The sequence below is a fragment of the Aquila chrysaetos genome, chromosome 1 (assembly GCF_900496995.4).
Source record: "Aquila chrysaetos chrysaetos chromosome 1, bAquChr1.4, whole genome shotgun sequence".
NCBI lineage: Eukaryota > Metazoa > Chordata > Aves > Accipitriformes > Accipitridae > Aquila > Aquila chrysaetos.
Window position 1 is genome coordinate 45,915,245 of NC_044004.1, and position 20,984 is coordinate 45,936,228.

At 35.9% G+C, this 20,984-nt stretch overlaps 1 protein-coding gene across 4 annotated transcripts in view; it reads left to right on the forward strand.

The window, feature by feature from the left end:
• FSTL5 (follistatin like 5) overlaps positions 1-20,984 on the forward strand; it is a 335,945-nt gene that overhangs the window by 254,351 nt on the left and 60,610 nt on the right. For all 4 annotated transcript variants that reach the window (XM_030015397.1, XM_030015404.1, XM_030015388.1 and 1 more), the window contains 3 exons: positions 3,115-3,235; positions 11,453-11,614; positions 13,670-13,804. In XM_030015397.1, coding sequence (XP_029871257.1) covers positions 3,115-3,235; positions 11,453-11,614; positions 13,670-13,804 — 418 coding nt within the window. The remainder of the gene's footprint in view (positions 1-3,114; positions 3,236-11,452; positions 11,615-13,669; positions 13,805-20,984) is intronic.

The following is a 20,984-nucleotide window of genomic DNA, read 5'->3' on the forward strand; positions in this document are numbered from 1 at the left end:
TAATTGAACTTACTGCTTCATACACTTTAGTAAGAGATAAAGATAAAAAAATATCCAACTAGGAAGATTGTTGGAGTTATTCAGGTGGTTTTTTTTGAAGGGAAATCCAGTTGTATTGGTTCACATAATCAAAGTTAAAAAGTAAGCATTAATGAGGGTTCTTTTTTTGATTTTTGTAGTGGTAACATATAATGGCATATTGAAGACTTGGTAGAAATACTGTCTGTGTAACTGAAGTGCTAATATGGAAAGCTATATTTATCTTAAAAAAGGCAAGTTATTGACAGTCTTACCAGGTGGGTTAATTTTTAGGTGGGTTATTTTCTTCTCTTGATGAGCAACTAGCAGAATCACCTGAAGCACAGAATTGTGCAATGTGAAATTTAGTTGCCCAAACACCTTTGGGTGAAGAAATACAGTGAGATATATGTTTTCTGAATAATATTTTTAGTATATTTAAGGAAAGAAAACTGAAAGATTAAAGGGAAGTTCATCTAGATTTCAATTTTCATGTTTAAATTTCAATCTACAAGAAGACTGAAGATGTTATAATGAAAAGCAGCTTGAGTGAAATATGAGCATAAAATCACTGAGGTTATGTTCTCTAGGGAAGAATTAAAACTGGAAAGTGGGGATTGAAAAAAATAAATCCCAATAAATTGGGAAAGTGGTAGGTGAGATCATGGAATAATGTAAGAATAGTCATAATGGACCAGAGGTTAATCTAGCCCAGTATTCTGTCATTGATAATGTTTAGAGGATAGGATGTAAGAATAAAGCAGCACATAGTAATAATTTTTATCAAAGTTCGTTTACTGTGCAGCTTACAGACTCCCTGAGTGAGGTACTAAAGCTGAGTTTTCTGTGAATTTGAGGAATTTACAGAGAAGGTTACAAAGTTGTGAAGAAACAAGTAAGGAAGAACTGATTGGGGATATAAAGGTCAGGGCAACCTTGGCAGCAGTGACCATGAGATGGTCTAGTCGAGGAGCCCAAGAAGAGGCAGCAAAGCAAAAAGCAGGAGCACAGCCCTGGACTTCAGGAGAGCAGGCTTCAGCCTGCTCAAGGACATGCTTGGAAGAACCCCATAGGAGACCATGCTGAAAAGAGGAGGGGTCTAAGAGAGCTAGTTGATTTTCCAGGATCACCTTCTCTATGCTCAAGAATGGTCCATCACAATGAACAGGAAACTGAAGGCAGCTTGAGGCCTGTATTGATGAACAAGGAGCTCCTGACAGAACTCAAATAAAAAGGAAGAAAGGTGGAAGCAAGGACAGGTGACCCTGGAAGAACATGGATACTCTATTTGAATGTGCAGGATTAGGAAAGACAAAGCCACCCTGGAACTGGGTCTGGTGAGGGACATGAAGGGCTTCTACAGGGCTTCAGGGCTATATCAGCAGCAAAAGGAAGACTAGGAAAAATACGGGCCTGCTGCTGAGTGGGGCACGGGACCTGGTGACAAAAGAAGTAGAAGAGGCTGGTGTACTGAAAGCCTCCTTTGCCATGGTCTTTACCAGTAACGCTTGCCTTCAGGAATCCCAGATCCCTGAAACCACTTTACAAAAGTAGTGTTTCTGTAATGAATCACTGAATCTAATGAGACGTGTAGATATTGTAGCTTGGTGATTATTCCTATTCTAATGGATCGGACACCTGTTGGATACTTTGGGCTCTATGTGTGAGCCTGTGTGTATGTGTGAATATTTGTGTTGCATATAATTATAATGTGTATATTTTATAGTACCATATCCTGTGGTTAATCACAAGGAGAGGATATTTTAAGTTATTTAAAGATTTTAAAGGCTATTTTAGAGCCTATTTTTGTTAAGGAGTATAAAATGGCTATAAGCTGACCATGAATAAGTTTAGGATAAAAATAAAAAGAAAATTGTATTGTATACATAAGAATATTGAGAAGCTTTGAAACAGCTTTGTAATACACAAGAAAGGTAGCTGAGTTTATGATAGACTATATTAACATTAGGCATACGATTATAGAACACGGGTTCCCTTCAGGAACAGGGGCTGACCTACATACCATAGAAAATCAAGCATACTTTTTCCTAGTATGAAACTGACTGTTTTGCATGTTTTTCATCATAGTTTATACACTTTAATTTCTGAATTAAATGTTTTACAGCAGAAACTATCTACTAGGCTGAAAGACATTTTTCATAGCTTTACATTTCTATTTTATATTCTTTGCTCAAATAATCTAATTGCTGTTTTATGTAAAGACATTGCATATTTAACAATAAAAAGATTGCTAGGTGAGACTGAAAAGAAACTGTCAAAAGGTGTCCCTGAAAAAGTAAATCATGGAATATAGTGTAGAAAAAACAACTCCTAGCAGGATTTGTACAAGCACTTTAGACTCCATGGAACGTAGACTGGAAGAACTAGGTTAGACTAGGACTGCTATTTTAGGGTGGTCCTTGCAGACATAAAAAATAACAAGGAAAAATAAAACACTATTAAATGTTGTATATGTATTTACATTATTTGGCATAGGTTGCAACTGGTTGTAGATTTTAAAGGATATTGTATTAATTAAAATTGAACTGAGAATTGGGAATCGAAATGAAGGTCAAATATTGCACTCTAATACACTGAAACCTGTATGCCAATTAAAGATATATAAAAGAGCAAAGCTAAAAATTGTGACTTAAATTGAAGAAAAATGAGAAATTTTTTTTTCCTGTGTATCTGCTCATTTCAAAGGATGACCACTCTTACACAGGATGTCATCTACCTTGCTAAATTGTGCAGTGATTTAGTTTTTCTATCCAATCAGATCCAATCCTAAATAGCTTTTCTTCTGCAAATAACTATCATAGCTAAATAAACAACCATATTACTTCTGCAGAGTTTAACTAGTTGTTAAAATAAAAGTTGTATTTTCTTTTACAGACACAATATATGTGGCAAGATCAAACACCACCACCATTCACAAATACAATATTTGGGTTTCAGATTACTGTCAACTATTCTGGTTTAATATTTGTGATGTTTGATATTTGCATCACAGCTTTGTTGCCAAGATGATGAGCATAATTACTGTAGAGATGGAGGCATAATTATGATAACCTTGTTTTTAATCTTTCCCGGTAGGATTTTGGAGATGATGGGTCCTTGTACATTACTAAGGTTACCACAACTCATATGGGAAATTACACCTGCTATGCTGACGGCTATGATAAGCTCTATCAAACCCATATTCTCCAAGTGAACGGTAAGGAAAAATGTTCTAATTACCAAGTCATAAGAGACTTAGATTTGGATTTTTTTAAGCAGATCTGTTGTTGCTGGTTTACTTTTTTTATATTGTGTTACAGCTTAACAGAAAAAGAGATACAATTTTCTTTTTCTTATTGTTCTCCCATAAACAACTGTCGTGGTTTAACCCCAGCCAGCAACTAAGCACCATGCAGCCGCTCACTCACTCCCCCCCCACTCAGTAGGATGGGGGAGAAAATTGGGAAAAGAAGTAAACTCATGGGTTGAGATAAGAACGGTTTAATAGAACAGAAAAGAAGAAACTACTAATGATAATGATAACACTAATAAAATGACAACAGCAATAATAAAAGGATTGGAATGTACAAATGATGTGCAGTGCAATTGCTCACCACCTACCGATCGACGCCCAGTTAGTCCCCGAGCGGCAATTCCCCCCGCCCCCACTCCCCCCAGTTTCCATACTAGATGTGACAACACATGGTATGGAATACCCCATTTGCCATTTTGGGTCAGCTGCCCTGGCTGTGTCCTGTCCCAACTTCTTGTGTCCCCCCTTGTGTCAAATCCTTGACTTTAGACTAAACATTACTTAGCAACAACTGAAAACATCAGTCTTATCAACCTTCTTCTCATACTGAACTCAAAACATAGCACTGTAGCAGCTACTAGGAAGACAATTAACTCTGTCCCAGCTGAAACCAGGACAATAACCTTGCAAAACAATAAAATATAATAATTTTCATTTATTACTTCCATATGAATAATAGTAATTAAAAACAGTAAAGATAGTCCAGAGGACTTGCTCTGCACTGTGAACTGTTCACTTGGGAGGATTTTTAGTATGTTATCTGCAGAGTAATAAGTGGTTTTATAAATACATATAGATATATACAGATAAAGTAGTTTTTATTATTAATTTAGTAATTCTGGAGAACGCACTGGGAAAAATAAGTGCATAGGTCTCTTGTGTTAGGAATGTTGCACTTAATATAAGATTAAAAAATGTCTTTTTTTTGCAGGGGGGGGTGTGTGACCTTATGCTTTCCTGTTATTTCAATGTTCATATTTTTCTTTGACTCTTAAGTCTACCTTTCTGCAGTAAGGTACCAGTATGTGTTATTCCATGTTGATACTTATTCTTATCCAGAATCATGTTTGAACTCAATCTTCTCCTGAAAATTTACTTTGCATTAACAGGCTCTAACTTTCTCCTGAAGCATACTCTAGACCTAGTTTCTTGGCCACTGCTGTTGCCATCATTCTTTGTTTTGTTAATTGTTAATCAGTTGCATAAACCCTTATTCTAATTGACTTTTCTTGACATCTCTTACCCGAAAATGCTGAAATATTTTCTGTATTCAGATCTTTCATTGATATTCACACCAAATGCAGCTTCCAAGATTATTTTGTCTTTTAATGTGACTCATTCTTCTTTTAATAGCCTTTTTTTTTACCTTCTGTTGTTAATATCCTTCACACTTTAAATTACTTTGACATTTAATGCTTGTTTGCAGTTTTCTTAACATGTTGTCTCTGCCATTGTGTTTCTCCAGGAAACTGGCTTAGAATATCTATTTATCCATCTCTCTCAATTTTTTTTTTCCAATTTCTTCCCCTCTCAACCCCCAACACTTTGTAAAACGGAGTGTCCTCCCTGAGCTAATACATGGCATCAACATCTTTTCCTCCTTCAAATTTTTCTTCAGGGATTGTTTTCTGTCATTTGAAAAGTCAGGTAGCAAACACTGGCTAAGCTAGTGAGAAGGCTGAAATGCAGTTTGCTTGTATTTTAATTCCTGGAGACATAGCAGAATTATTCGTGAGTTGAGCACATTAGAAGGTCCTTGACCAACTTTCTCATGTTCTGTTTTACGTGTTCTGGTTTATCAAATTCTATTCTTGTCAACATGTTCCCTATGTATCCCAGTGTGTTAATAATCCTGAAGAGATGTGTTGCAGCAGTTAAAATACTAGGATTCTTCATGTTTGGCTCAAGTTCAGCACACGATGAGGCGAAAGTCTGCTTAAATTGAAGAAGGTTTTCTGCAAGATTAGACAATCAAGAAACATAATTTGGGAGAGGTGAAGGAGGGCAACTGTAGATTTTTCTGGTGATGAAGTGGCTGTCAGGAAATTGTTTTTTTCATCTGGAAACCACTGTAAACCTTTACGGTGGCAAAGGCAATCACTGCTGTTGCTCCTCTGTATCATTCATATAAATTTAAAGTTCTCCAAACAAATTGACTAATCCACGTTTGCTCTGCTCAGATAGCTGCTGTTTCACAAGTTGGCACTGGAGCGCTACCTTCCAACATGATTTTGGATGTTGATTTTTTGGGGGCGCAAGGAAAAGGAGAAAGGAGCCCCTTTGAGCAATAGGATAATTTGCTGTGCATATTGTGGATAAATGGAGTTAAACCCATTGAGATTAAAGTGAATGAACAGCTCTTCTACAGTTTAGATCTGTACTAAGCAGTAATCTTCCTAGGCACAGGCATGATGGTCAGTACTTGTAGCTGTGATAATGGATAACTTGTAGCTGATTAATATAATGATACTTGTATTAACAAGAGAGTCAGACGAAAGGTTAATGAGATAATGAGGCTTCGTTGATCACAAAGATCTAATGTGAAGGTTGAATGAAAACAATGTAACTAGATTTTAAGTTCTTTCTTGATTTTCATTTGTGTGAATCTGTATGTTTTTAGAAAAAATATTTATATCTGTTTACATCAACTAGTTTGCAAATATTATATATATATAATTTTGATTTATTTTTCTTTTAAGATTAAAATCTGTAGGATTTTTTTTTTTTTTTTTTTTTTTAGTTTTGAATTGACTGGTACAGTAGTAAAGAATAATGAGCTTCCTTTGGAGTCTTAACAATACAGCTAATGAGCACTGTAAAAGACATGCTTTATGGTGAGAAGATTCAGTCTAATCTTATACAAATAATATGGTAAAGTAAATGTTGTAAGCAATATTATAATAAGTTGGTATTTAACCCTTTTTCATATAAACTGTAAAAAAAACCAATACAAAGTTGTAATGGGGAAGGAGTAACTGTTTCATTAAATAATGCTAATTATTAGCATTTACATAATACTTAAACTTTCAAAGTGTATAATTTCATGACTAGATGATTCTAAGACTATATGAATCTAAGCCTGTCAGTTTGATTTTTATTTTATTTCTCCATATATCTGTGATATTGAAATTCATTCCATCAGGAATTTTTCCTTTACTGTTGTTGACATCACATGTCATAAACCCCATGAATTGGAAAGTCTGTTCTCAGATAATGATAGGTGTATGTGATGGTCTTAGTATCACTGAAGACAAAGGGGAGCTATGTAATTCAGTCTCCCATAAAATATTTATAATATGAACTCCATAATTTGTTTGTTAAAATCTGTCTTTACTTAATTTGTATTTCAGAAGGATTTGTATCATTTCCCTTATGCTTGTTTATTAGCCTCTGGTTTTTTCCACAGCAGCCATTCAAAAGTTTATAGGGGAATGCTGGTAGAGTTCTTCTAAACAAAGTAGTAAACGGTGGTCAGAGCAAAAAATCTGTAACAAACTCAGATATTCTTGTAATATGGGTCGTTGTATTTCGTAGGGGGCCACCTGTCTGTAAAATGCCCTTTGATGGTATAAATATATTCAATTAACCACTTTATATGTTAATATTCAGCTATTTAAGACAACAGAATTGTACACATCAGTTAAGGGAAAAAACAGAATTTGAATAATAAACCAAGATTTTTTTTCTTTCCTTATGTTTCTGTTATTGCTTATGTTAATTAAAGTGTTAAAGAAGCATTTTAAAAAATGTTTACTCTTTCTTGTTATCACTGTTCTTAGGATTACATGAATGTGATATCTACATCTGACACAAAAAAGCCTTGAAAATTGCTATTGAAAAAGCTGAAATACCTAGAAAGTTTGTGTTTTGTCATTATCCTGATGTACATCAAGTTATGGATCTATGCTGTCCATAACCAGAGATGTTAATATTATTGATCACGTTGGCAGTTATAGACATGATACCTAGATGAGTTTAATTTTTTTTTTTTTTATAAGTCAGTTTTTCTATTTTACAAGCCATATACATGTCATAGCCTAGATATTTCAAAGTGTAAATTTGAGGAATTTCACTTTTGCAAAGCTGTTTCTAGACAAACAAACAAAACGTTTTTAGCCATATTATAAACAAAAAGGAAGATTGCCTTCAAATTCAAACCTGCTCTAAAAATGATATGAGTTTATGCTGTATGTTACAAATCAACTTAATATATATGTAGCACCAATGTGACATTTTTCCTTCTGTTTATGTATTAACAATGGTATCCTACTCCCTGAGCTTTCACATTGATTTATAAGGCAAGTTCTTTGCAGAGAGGTGACAAGAATTTTCCCCACCTTAGTTCCAAGACAAAAGGCCAAAAGTTTTGGTACCTTAAGGTGAAGAAAGGAGAGTCCAGACCCTCAGCCACATATAAATTGGTGATTTATGATGTCTAAAGAATTGTTTACCACCTTTGTTTTCCCAAACAAAATATCTCAGTTTAATCAAAAAGGAGAGTTATCATATACAGCAATAGAAGAACCTAGTTCACTATATATATTACATGTTTCTTTCTTAAACACATACATCCTCCCTGGATTCCAGATAGCTTGAACAGACTTTTTTCTCTCTTTCCCCCCTATTAGACCTGACTGAAATAATCTTCAGGGGTTTTTATGGCAATTGTAAGAGGTGTTGAGTAACTACATATTCATATTTGGAACCAACAGTCTCACATGGCTTTTTGCACTGAATGATAAGGGATGTAGGATTAATTCAGTTATGTATTATATATAATTCCGCTGAATACAGTCATGCAATGTCTTGTCTCCCCTCACTTTTTAACCTATCTAATGAGCTCTCCCTTATAAAGTAGGCTTCTTTAGGTTAAGATATTAGAACATACCTCTTTGAAAATCAGTGTGAACAATCACATTATTTGTGTACTTAAAATTTGCTTTCTGGTAATATTTATGGTCAGTTACACAAAAAAGTGATTGAAATGAACCCAAATAGTTTACATCAAGCTTGTCATATCAAATTAACTTCTTAGTCTGAGCCCACACTGCACTAATATTTTAATTGCCTGCATGCCTCAGTTGCACAGTTCTTGGCGGCATGTTACTGGTAGGCTCTGGGGTAATATGAAATAAATTATAATGCAAAACAAGGGTTGAAAAACTTTTCTAGTTGTATAGGTAAGCTATAAGACACAGATTTGCTGAGGAAAGTGGGAAATGACAGAAAACAGAGGAAAGATAGGGCAAGAAATAAACTGTAGTGTCATGCACGTATCTCTGTGTCTGGGAAAACACTGCTAAAGGGAACAGGATCTACTACAGAAATACGGGATAGTAGAATAAAACTCAGACCTACTTTTAGTTGATCAGGCCCTCACCTTCACATCTCCTAACCCTTGAGTAGTTAACTTAGCAACAATAGCATCTTGTGATGCAGGATTTGATTTTGTTTGTTTGTTTAGGAAGTACTCGATTTCAGTTATATTTTACAAAACTTTTGCTAAGAATAGAGCTGTCCCAAAAATATCATCTGCCTTTTGCCCAAGCTAAACTAATACATTCCTTTTTCTATTCAGTGAAAATTCTCCGAAGTTGGACTGTTAAAAAATTTCTCTTCACACACACTCAGTAGAAGTCTTATAAGATGTGGTAGTTAAATACCCATAAGTTTTTATATGCAATGAGAATATTTCACTGGCACAAAAAAGGCAAGAAATATCCTATCATAGGTAGTCAAGAATGCAATGAGTTGCAATGCCTTGCTATTGGTCCTACAAGTTGTTTGTGTTGCTGAGATGCTTGAGAGTGTTAAATGATGGCAATCCTGTCTCTAAGGAGATGGAGCTCCTTGCCCATCTTGAGGCAAGGTGGAAAAGTAAACTATTTGGCTTTGATGCAGTGGGAAATCTGCAACATGGGGTAGGTTGCCTAGAGGACCTTCTGTCAAGAAATGCTGACCAGGGCAGACATGAAAATTGGACCCTAAGAAGTGAGGCAGAGTAGGATTGGGAGCTGAGGTGCCAAAAGAGGCTCAGGCCATCTGAGCATGCAGTTGAGTGGGGCTCGGTCTGAGGAACACAGTGGGGAAGGCAAGGTCTCAGTATGGAACACACAGATCCTATGGGAGAGGAGACAGAACAGGAAAGAAGTGGAGGGGGAACAGGAATGGGAATGTCAGGCTTGAGATGAAAAGTAGAGATCCGTGTCCATAAAAGCTAAGTCCCTTCCAGAAACTCAGTAGAAACCTTAAATCCCTGATTTTTATACGCTCATGCTCTCAGCTGGTAGTCAAAGCAACTAGCAGCCATAATTTTCATATTTGTTATCTCCTTCCGTGTTCTTTTATTACATTTTTGCAGTTTTCATATTGGGGTTATGTGCAATTTTCCGTGCATATTATTCGAAAAGACCCTCATCTCTAACTACGTTTAAAATATTCCTGAAACCTACTGATTTTTGCATCCTATCTGAGATACAGTACATTTGTGTATTTCTTGCAGTGTAGAAATCTGAGGCATTTTTGTGCTCTAATATGACAGCATGCTGGGACATTTCTTGTAAACAGCTGGATAGCATTTGAAAATATTTAATCTCGTGCCAAAATAGACACAGTTAATTTTTGATCTTGTTATCTTCTTTCATTATCAACTGATACTTCATCCTCTACCCAGCTGTGTTTTATGACACCAGCTAAGTATTCCACATTTTTAAAGCTGCTTAAAACAAAACTTTGGAGACCAGGAAATACGCTTTTTTAACCTTCATTACAGTTAATTTTTTTTGTTGTTAGAAACAACATCAAGCAAGTTCTCTCTAAACATAATTAAAGATATGATCAGTAATTATTCATCTAAAAAATCTACACAGCAATATTTTTAAATCCTGCTTCATCATTGATTACCAATAGGACTATGTCCACTGTGCTGTCATATGCCCTCTCTCTGCCAATGCTGATGTGTGTTAAATAGCAGATTTTTAGTTGATAAGCATATACTGCAGCGAGTTTCCTAGCCCTGGAAAAGTGATGTCAACAATTCTTATGTTTTGCTAATAATGAAACTCAGAAGACTAGTCTTGTAAGTGTCCCGTTTAATATTGTCATTAATGCTCTGGATGATGGGGCAGACTTGTACCTTCAGCAAGTTTCCAGATGACAGCAAACTGGAAGGAATGGCTAATACACAAGGGGGTCATGCTGCCATTCGGAGGGCAGGCTGGAGAAATGGATTGGCAGGAACCTCATGAAGTTCGACAAGGGGAAGTGCAAAGCCCTGCACCTGGGGAGGAACAACCCCGTGCACCAATATATGCTGGGGGCCAGCCAGGTGAAAAGCAGCTTTGCAGAAAAGGACCTAGGGGTCCTGATGGACACCAAGTTGACCATGAGCCAGCAATGTGCCTGTGTGGTAAAGAAGGCAAATGGTATCCTGGGCACAGGAGGTCCTGTCTGAACATCAGGAAACACTTTTTTTACTGTGAGGGTGACCGAGCACTGGCACAGGTTGCCCAGAGAGGTGGTAGAGTCTCCCTCCTTGGAGATATTCTGAAATCTAGATATGGTCCTGGGCAACTGGCTCTAGGTGGCCCACCTTGAGCAGGGGGACTGAACAAGATGACCTCTGGAGGTTCCTTTCAACTTCAACCATTATGTGATTCTGTGATTACGTGTTTTATACAGGTAAAATGGATTGCTGATAGGTGTTTTTGAGAGAAGGGAAAGGTGGAGATGAAGTATTAAAGAAAAGGTTTGTGGAACAGAACAATTAAAATCTCTGTACATCACATCATAACTTACTGGTTGTACATTATTCATATTTTATAAAGATATTTAAGTAAAAATAAAAATCTTATTACTCAACCGCAAACTATTGAATTAGAATTCAGGCTTTTTCCATTGGTACCACAGACAGTGAAAAGAGGTTTTCCTCACAGAACATTCTGCTTCATATATTTATTGTGACAGAGTTCAGCATTGAATGTCACTGTATATGTGACTAATACCACGTCTGTGTGTTGTTTATATATAGGTGCAGGAGTCTTTAGAATTGCTTATAGTTATTTTTCTTAAAATAAAGATAATGCTCTTCTCCACTAAATTGTAATTGTTTCCTGCCTTCAGTTCCACCAGTCATCCGAGTCTATCCAGAGAGCCAGGCAAGGGAGCCAGGTGTGACAGCCAGCCTTCGGTGCCATGCTGAAGGTATTCCTAACCCACAACTTGGTTGGCTGAAGAATGGAATTGATATCACTCCGAAGTTATCCAAACAGCTAACTCTTCAAGGTAAAGGGGCATATTTATTGTTTTCTACAGGTTCCAAATGCTTTATCGGTGCATCCTTTCCGTACTAGCTGTCCTTCTTACATAGGTTTAACCAAGGGCTGAATTCTAAGCTAAAACATTTCAGAAGTTGTTGTCCAGTTACTCCCCAAGACACATATATTGTCTGCTTTCTCTTTGTTAGAGTAATGGTTGTACTTACTGGTAGGATTACCAGTAAATTCTAATATGCTCTTCTCTATTCAAAAGGGTGCAGTTTCTGAGTAGAGCAAGCAGCCCAAGTCCTAGTCCCACCCCCTATTAGAATTTGTCACTACAACTATATTAATGCCATTCAATCAGCATTCAACACTAATATTTCAATTAGGAAGCAATGTTTTTGTCTGTAAAGATTTATTCTACCTCATTGATACTGATCTAGTTATTATCCAGATTTAAATTTAGATCAGAACATGGACCAAACTTTATCTTTACTGCAGCTTAGTTGAAAACAGGTTTCTGACTGATAAGAATCTCAGTAAGACTTGGGACCTGGTGGTAGAAAGGATAGGAGGAGAAATACCTGAAATGGATGTGCTTTTTTCTGAGGAGTCTCAGCAGACCTCCAGGGGAGTGCAAAGTCACTGAACAAAAAAAAACCCAAACCAAACCAACTAAAGGAAAGTCTTGCTTTTAATCAACAATAAAGGCCAGTCTGTGAATCTTCTATGAATCTTCAGGGCTCAGCAAATTCAAACCCAAAACATTCTACCTTCTGCAGCCCTTCTTGTGATTTGTGATCAGCCATAGGAAAAACAATCTTGTGCTGCCAGTGCTCCCTTCAAAACCTTCTCTCATTCATCTGCAAAACCAGATATGTATTAGGATAGGACAGCAATCAGGCTGCAGTGTAAGAAACAGTGGGACAGGCAGATGGCGAATGCTTCTCTGAAGAGAGTCCTACCTTCCTGATAGGTGTCATAGTCCTCTGCTCTTCCATGGCCCTCTCTCCTGGATGTATGTGAACAATTGCCTTGCAGAAACACTTTCCACTATGAGTAGAAAGTGATGGACTCCTCTTCCATAGCAGCATTCTTTTAATTTCTCCTGTAGGGGTTTGAGTGGAATTTTTTTTCCTTCAGCTCTGTATCATATATTTATGATAAATTAATGAAAATGGTTCTTCTCTAAGCAAAATATATTTAATTCCATTTTCTTGAATGTACTTATTTGAAATAAAATTTTTAAAATCTCATTGCATTTTCCCTGAGTTTTTCCCAGGCTAAGCTATCTATGCATTAGCTTCAAGCAAAAGATGGTCTAGAAGGAGTTTTACACCATAACCCAGTGCCCCTTCTAGTCCATGCTTTAGAACACCTAGAAAGCTGTTTTTGTAAAATAGATCCTACAGTTGAACAAGCATACTATACTTAAAATGCAATGAATCATTGGCCACATCATTATTCAGATCACAATATTTAAAAGACCTTTGCCTGTGAAACCTGAACTGTTTGTTGACATTCTTACTCAAGCTGACATACAATTCCTGAAGTGGTTTCCATAGACTCCTACACTGATGTAAGTGTAAAATTCCAATGCGCCTGTTTTTCTGTTGTTACACTGCATTCACATGAAAACAAAACCAGGTGCCTCTGGTTACTAGAAATGAATAATTTTATTAAAATTACTATTTATGTTGAAATTTTAGCCCATGGAAACCTGGGTTATTTTGTGTAAAGCCAGTGACAGTGTCAAGTAACCAAATATGACATAATAAAAACATAACATTTATCTGATTTTAAAGACAACCATGGTCATTTAAACATATATAAAACTTCAGACTGATATTTGGCTCTGAAGTGCAAAATCAGCTGAGGTATTCCAGATATCTGTGAGGTGAATAATAGTGCATGTAATTCACTAGCCAGTTGAATACATTTGGATTAGCTTGGCATGCCTCCAAGTTATGAACTCAGGAATGAAAATGGTTTAATTAGTGTGAGCAGAGAAAGCCTTCTGAATGTATAATCTGAAAGCACTGTAGCATATCTACATGTTGAATTTTTCCTGTCCTTTCAGCAAATGGTAGTGAGGTTCACATTAGCAATGTGCGCTATGAAGATACAGGAGCATATACTTGTATTGCAAAGAATGAAGCAGGGGTGGATGAAGACATTTCTTCTCTTTTTGTAGAAGATTCTGCTCGAAAGACCCGTAAGTATTATAAGAAGTATAAAAATACATGTAGCCCTCACTTAAACATTAAATTGGTATTAAAAACTATGAAACTTTAAACAAATTAAAATGAGCATGTGTAGTAACTGTTTTAAAAAAATAAAGTTTAAATAATGATACCCAAGAGTCATCGAAGGCAGAGTGCGTAATCTGAAGTTTATTTAGAAGTAAAATGAAATCTCTGATTCATTCTGTGAATTGGCATATTTTTCACATTGCTGTTCATACTTGGATAGTTTCCTCATGATAGATTTGTTGCATATGAAGGGAATATGAAGGGAAAAAGAACTGGATGCCTAAATAAGGCAAAGCAGTAGTCCTGGTGTGGTTTCTGGGGGTGATTGGGGATGTGAGAGGAAGACCTTTTCCAGTCTTTCTTCCTGTATGTTCTTGAGATATACCAAGAGTCAAACTTGGCCCTCGTGACATGAGAGTCATTACAGGACTTGATCTCACCTGCTGGAGTGCTCAGCAGGTCCAGATCAGTTCCAGCCTGCCCATGCTGCCTTGTGCCTGGATAACTGTGTCTCTTCAGAAATGTGGAGCAACAGTGGCCACATTCACTTGCTAAATTGGGAGTTCAATGTGCCAAAGAAATCTCTACCACTACCAAAAAGTAGCTTGCTTTATCCTCTGTTGAATGGTAGTAGGGTTTATTTGTCTGCCTATTATTTGTCTACCTTGATACTTCTTTCCCCTTCCCTTTCTTTCCTCTGCTCAGACAAATTCATTCCTGAGTTTACAGTTCACCCATTCATTTTTGCTTTTTTTGTTGATTTTTTTCTTTTAAATTGGTTACTTTAATGAATACTATATATTCATTAGAAATATATCCAGTAAAATGATAGTTATTTTACTAGTGAGTCTGACTGCATTAACTTAAGGTATTCCTGTTTATCTAGAAGCTTATTCAACAGTGCTAAGTACTCAACAGAAGATACTAGAGGCAGAATTAGTCACACTGCAAGTCTGTCTGACGCTTCCTGTCACAAGACACTGAGTACAGTTACGTACAGGTTTATTAAGCTTTAAACGTTTCGGAGGAACTCTTCCATGCAGGAAAATTTTATAATCCAAATGTTAATATCTTTACTTAGCTACTTTCAGTAACACTAATTATAACTGTCATTTCAAAAGTCTTAACGTTTTTTTTAGTTGTCATGAAAATGACTGCTCAGACGTTTCTGAGAAGGCAGCTGAGGCTAAATAAATTGTTTGATCATGCTGAATTTCTAGTAATCTGGTGATATGACATAGCTTGGTCACCTCCATTTGCCTTTTGCTGTCTGTGAAAAATGTTGTGAATGTTGCCAAATTTTAAAAACCTGCCAAACTAGAATTTCTTTATGCTCAGTTAAGACTTGTTTGGCCTTAACAACAAAATATTTATATCCAACTGTCCAGTTTCCAAGTGTTTTAGTTACCTTATTGTTGTATCCTCTGAAGACCTGATCTGCAGTGATTATGCAGGAATAGCCACACCTATGCAAACTACTGTTTTCAGGAATTGTAATGTGATGCACTAATTTTAGATCAGCTAACTTTACAGGATTTATAAAATCACATGCTATGTAATGAGCATTGCTTGCAACAACTGCTTTGAAATCTACCAGCAGTACATTGTTATGATGACCATTGGTGTCATGAAAGATGTAAATGAAGGAAGACAGAATATAAACCCAATTATTTTTAAGACAATTAATCCAAAAGACAGTTTCCTTCCTTCCTATAAAAGTCATTTAGTCTGCAAATTGTATGTTTAAGGGAGGCATTTTACCATTGTGTTCCTTGGTGTCTGAACATGGTTTCCTAAAAATTGGTAGATATGTAAATACACATATAGTCCATAGCTGTGTAATTATATTATTCAAATATAGGTGCAACAGATATTTACATGAGATGCTTACTCTGATACTCTGATTTGCTTACTTTGGTGCAGAAACTCATTTCTGTACATGCAAGACGGCTAAGGCACATACTAATAAAAAAAGCAGTTACTATCAATATCATTATCACAACTATGTGAATAAACTGTTTTCACAGGTACAAATTTTGATAGATGCTGTTTAAAAAAATGCTTCTGCTTAAAAAAAAAAAGTACCTTTACAGGGAGGAGTTGCTAGCATTGGAAAACTGAAAGTAAGAGTAGAAGGGCTTTATTATTAACTCTTTTTGACTTGTTTTTATATTTCTCCCAAAACACTGGTTCTTGCAGCAAATTAGGGATTATTAGGGAAGAAAATGACATAGGAACAAACACCTGGATAGGATTGTGGGCTTTTGTTCCCCCACCCACACATTTTAAACACAATGCTACTACTACTTTAATTTAAAGCCTGCTGATTAGGTCACAAGTTATATTCTAAAGATAGTGTCTGGTGATGTAAATGTGATTTCATATGATTGTTATAAACTATACCTGTCATAGATGACATTTTTATAAATAATTTTGTTTTATCCTCCTTTAAGAGAATAAAGCAGGCATGTTTACTTTTTCAATCTTTTTTTTTTTTTTTTTTTTTTCCTTACTGTAGTACTCTTTTCTGGAAATCTTAGGATGTTGCTTTGAACAAAAGTAGAACAGAATCTCAGTAGCTTGTCAGTTCATCTGGGTTTGTCTACTTTTTAAATGTCACATAAGGTAAAAATCATAGCAAAATAAAAGCATTTCAGAACATTGAATTGATTGGTTATTGAGAGGGTAGTGAGAACTTTTACGGTGGAGCTCTAAAATATAAACTACAATTGCACGGCATTGAGCATGAGAGTAATTTTATAAGCAACATAATGAATACAGAACATGGTTCCATTTTTACCAGTGTATGTATTTTATTTCCTAGAAAGTTTAATAGTCAAAGGAAACATTCACTTTTATACTTACCTGGCCCATTGTTTATGTGCATATGAAACCTTTTGGTTTTTAATGCTACTTTGCATAATAAACTAAATTTTTGGTAGTTATTTGTGGAACCTCATTTTCAACTCATCCCAAATTTGTTATGCAGAAAACTCAGTACAATGGTTTGAGAAAAAATTAATATATGTAGCAGAAAGGGCATAGCTAGCTCATTCCTTTGGGAAAGGGTAGTGTAAACAGCTCCTAAGAGAAAATCTTATATTTTCTGGCACCTCTTCCTGAATTAAAACCAATGCCATTATGGATAAGTAGATTGTTAAATAACAAGCAAAGCTTACCGTCACCTGTGTGACTAAAAGTGTTATCAGATTGCTAGGTTTTCAAAATTCACAGCATTGGTTACAGAGGCATCTAATGCATGTGTCTGTATTATAAACAGAAAAGAAATAGAGCGAATGGCAAACCTATACTGAATTGTTGGAAGTGTGATGCTAGTAGCAAAAACAAAAATACATAATGTAGAGTATGACTTTGGAGTGTCAGGGCATTATTTATTTTCAAGTTTCCAATTTCAGAATTTTGAATTCCAGTTCCCAAGAAAAGTCAATATACTTTAATGATAATGATTTATCATCAAGATGGTAATTTAAGATCCAAGTGAATGGAAAATACAGTAAAAGTGCTTTGTCATCCAGGTCTGTTCAGTAGATGCTAGCACTGAACACTGAACCATTGCTCTGTCACACATAGGTAAAATTTTTAATAGTGGATGACAGTCTCAAGAATAGTTTGGCCTCTTCTTACCACGTCAGCCTTTTTCAGTGTGCACCAAAAATAAAACTTCTGAAAATATGCTTTCATTTTGGCATTATCTCAGGTGAGAGGAATTAAATTATCACTATAGCATACTGCAACAAAAATAATTTCTCTGGGGTTTGACACAGTAAAAATCTCCAAGCAGTCGATGATTTACATAGTGGGTGGACACTTCTTGGGAGTTTGGTAGAGTTCTGAAGATGCCATTCACACTTAGTAGACCCAGGCTTTAGTACTTCCAGAACAGAGTAGATTTTCAATGTAACTGCTTTTTCTTTGCTCCGTGGGCTTTTGTGGATGTGAAAGTAAGGATAACTTTCTTCTTGTGCTCCTGGCTCTTCTTGGCTCCTTGAGTGGTCCTCAAGTAGCATTGAAGGAAAGGTAGGTAAGGAGGAATAAGACTGAGTAAATTGATGAAGTGAAAGAGACCCGGGGAGAGGGACAATGGAAGAGGCCAATAATGTGAGGAAGAAAGGGAGGACACAGGCAGCAGCAGGTGAAAGAGGACAGGTTAGTGAGAACACTTGAAACACTGAAGGAGAAAGAATGGGAGGAAAAAGGGATGGGAGAAAAAAGGAGTAGGAACACAAGGGCAAAATGATCTCTTAAAACCTACATAATAATCCTCTGTAAAATGTGGAGTTGCATCCAGGAGTATCTAGTCACTTTAATGTCTTGTCATTAGATTTCTGTGATCACACAGCAGCAGTGTACGTCTTGTACTGCTGCTCCTTTTTAATCCATGTGGAGAATAACACTACTTCTAGTACCAATTAAAACAAATAAGAGACATATCTGAGAAGACTGAACTTTCTATTGTTCTAGTAAGTGGAACATTTTATTTTACTTGCCTTTTCAATTAAGACAGCATATTGGAGTATAAATATATATTAAAGGAAAATCTGCAAACATGAAAAAAATTAGTCAAAAGAAAGTTTATATGTAGAAACAGCCTATAGTGTGAGATAATTTTGATAACATTTATTTATCTAGTTGTTCATGTGCCATTTTTACCATCTCTGACAGAAAGTAGTTGGTTTCCCTGATTGAAGAGTCTAAATGAAGTTTTACTAATTAAACTCTCAGTAATTCTTCAGACTTTGAAGCATGCTGCTTCTATATCAGACCTGAAGAAGGGCTTGGTATGTGAAAGCCTGTCTGCTTTTTCCAGCAATACCAATTGCTGTAGAGCCCATTGTGAAGAGCCTGACTGTCTTCCTGAGAACTTCTGTGCAGGTGTTGGAAGGTTGCTATTAGGTGCTCCCAAAGCCTTCTCCTCTCCAGGCTGAACAAGCCCAGTTCTCTTGTTAATTTTCTTCCTGGTGTGCATAGATTTTAAAATGTGGTCTTTGTTCTCCCTTCTTCTTCCCAGCAGGGCCCTTGCCTGAGAATGTTTAGATTTTGTAATCTCTGTTGGAAAAGATGTATTTTAATCTGAGAAAATTTGGCCTTAAACTGAAAGTAAATGTTTCATGAAAATGTTCTGCTGTAACTGGAAACTACTTATGATCATTACAACATTTTATACAAATGTAAAACATTTTCTTTGCTTTTCCCACTAGATATTAATCTTTTCTGTATTAATTAGCATCTTAGATTCATAAGGAAAACAAAAATTCTAATTACCTCTGTATTTCTTGTGCCTTCTTTTTGGCTCCTTACATAACTTTTCAGAATATGCATTTTAAAGTGTCGTGACTTTGATACTCAACAAGAGCCATTTAGAATGTACAGTGAATAGATCTGTACATCCTGCTCCTACAACAGTAGCATCTAAAAAATTTCTGAATGCAAGAACTGTGCTGTTTTAATTCTGTAGAGACTGTGAATTCCATTTTCCCTGAAGTTTGCAGTTAAAGCAATCGAGAATGGGATAGCTGGTCTGGGTGATAGCTGGATAACCCCTGCGGTGACTGGTAAAAACATTCTGGGGATTAACGACCTGGTCTAAATCTCACTGAAGACAGCAGAGTGTCCCCTACTGTCATGATCCTCTAGAATAATACCTAGAATACCTAGGCTGTATTGGAAGGAGTCTCTGGTGTAATCACATTTGTAATACAAATAGCAGTTTAAAATCTGGTTTTAGTTTCATTCCAATGTAGTTTGATTTTTCAGAACAGATATTTCATGGATTCATAGATTTAAGCATGATGGAACCATTTCATCTAACTCTAATCTATTTTCTCCATTTCACAAGACATTAAATTGCATCCTGCTCTGCCTCAGTACAGATCTAATGCTTTGTTTGCCTGAAATATATCCTCCCAGAAGTGCATCTACCTGAGTTAGAGAAGCAGAGTCGGAGAATCCCTCATTTCTCTTGATATTTTGCTGTACTAATTAATCAGTTTCACTAATATAGAATAATTCTTAGTTTCCATTTTGAAGTCAGTTTTTCCTTCCATTTCCTCCTTTGATTCTCTTTTTTTGTTTTTTTTTTTTTTTTTCCAATAAATTGACCTTTTAAGAATTCTTGCTCTATGAATATACCATCATTAAATATAGATTACTTTCTGTCATAGACACTAAAGAGAAGTTTCTCATAATAAGACAGTTACTGTAGGGCTCAGTCTTTTTGCCTTGAGGATTGTAATTGGTTTTGGTATGTTTTTCTTAAAAAATGGGAACTGCTCTTTGCAGGACCAAATGTATTGTTTGTTTCTTTAATATTCTGGAGAGAGAAATACATATTTGGTAATGTTTTGCTTCCACATCCACTGATCCTTTGTCTCTTTTTTCCACTAGTATCAGCAGTAGAAGTTTATGTTTATATGTTTATCTACCACATGCCCTATATCCTATCAGGCCTCACTTTCCAAATCCTGCTTCTTCCCACCTGTCTCAGCCTCCCAGTGTAGATGTAGTCGGCATTACATTTCCCTAGATGTCTAAATTTGGATTTGGCTATATCAAAATGTAATTTATTTTAGAGATGTATTTAACAAAGTAATTCAAACAACTTTTTGAAACTCTATTACTTACCATAACAGGTAATTCACAGACTTCTTAGGAAACGATTTTATGTTTGTTTACAGATCATTGATGAAAATCCTTAAGACAAGACTCACTACCCATTGCTCTGGACACATTCCAGCACTGTTGTCTTCTCCTCTTACTAGTGATTTAACAATGAAAACTACTTTTTCTGATTAATCAGTTTGACAGTTGTTAATTCAGTTAACATGTACTTTGCTGCTATTGTGTAACTCTAATATTTAATCAGAATATTCTGTGTTAACAAAGTAGATGTTTAGCAAAATTCTGGGTTACATCTATATGAATTTTTACATTACCAAACTTCTAATTGCATCAAAGAATATAATCGTTTGTTTGAAAAGACCTAGTTTCCATTAGAACATATTAGCTGACCTATAATCATATTCTCATCCTTTCATTTCTTACTGAATTTAATTCTGTGCGAGTGTTGTGTATTCTTTTGTCTGTGACATATACCCCAGTCTAACTAGCCTACAACTACTTGAG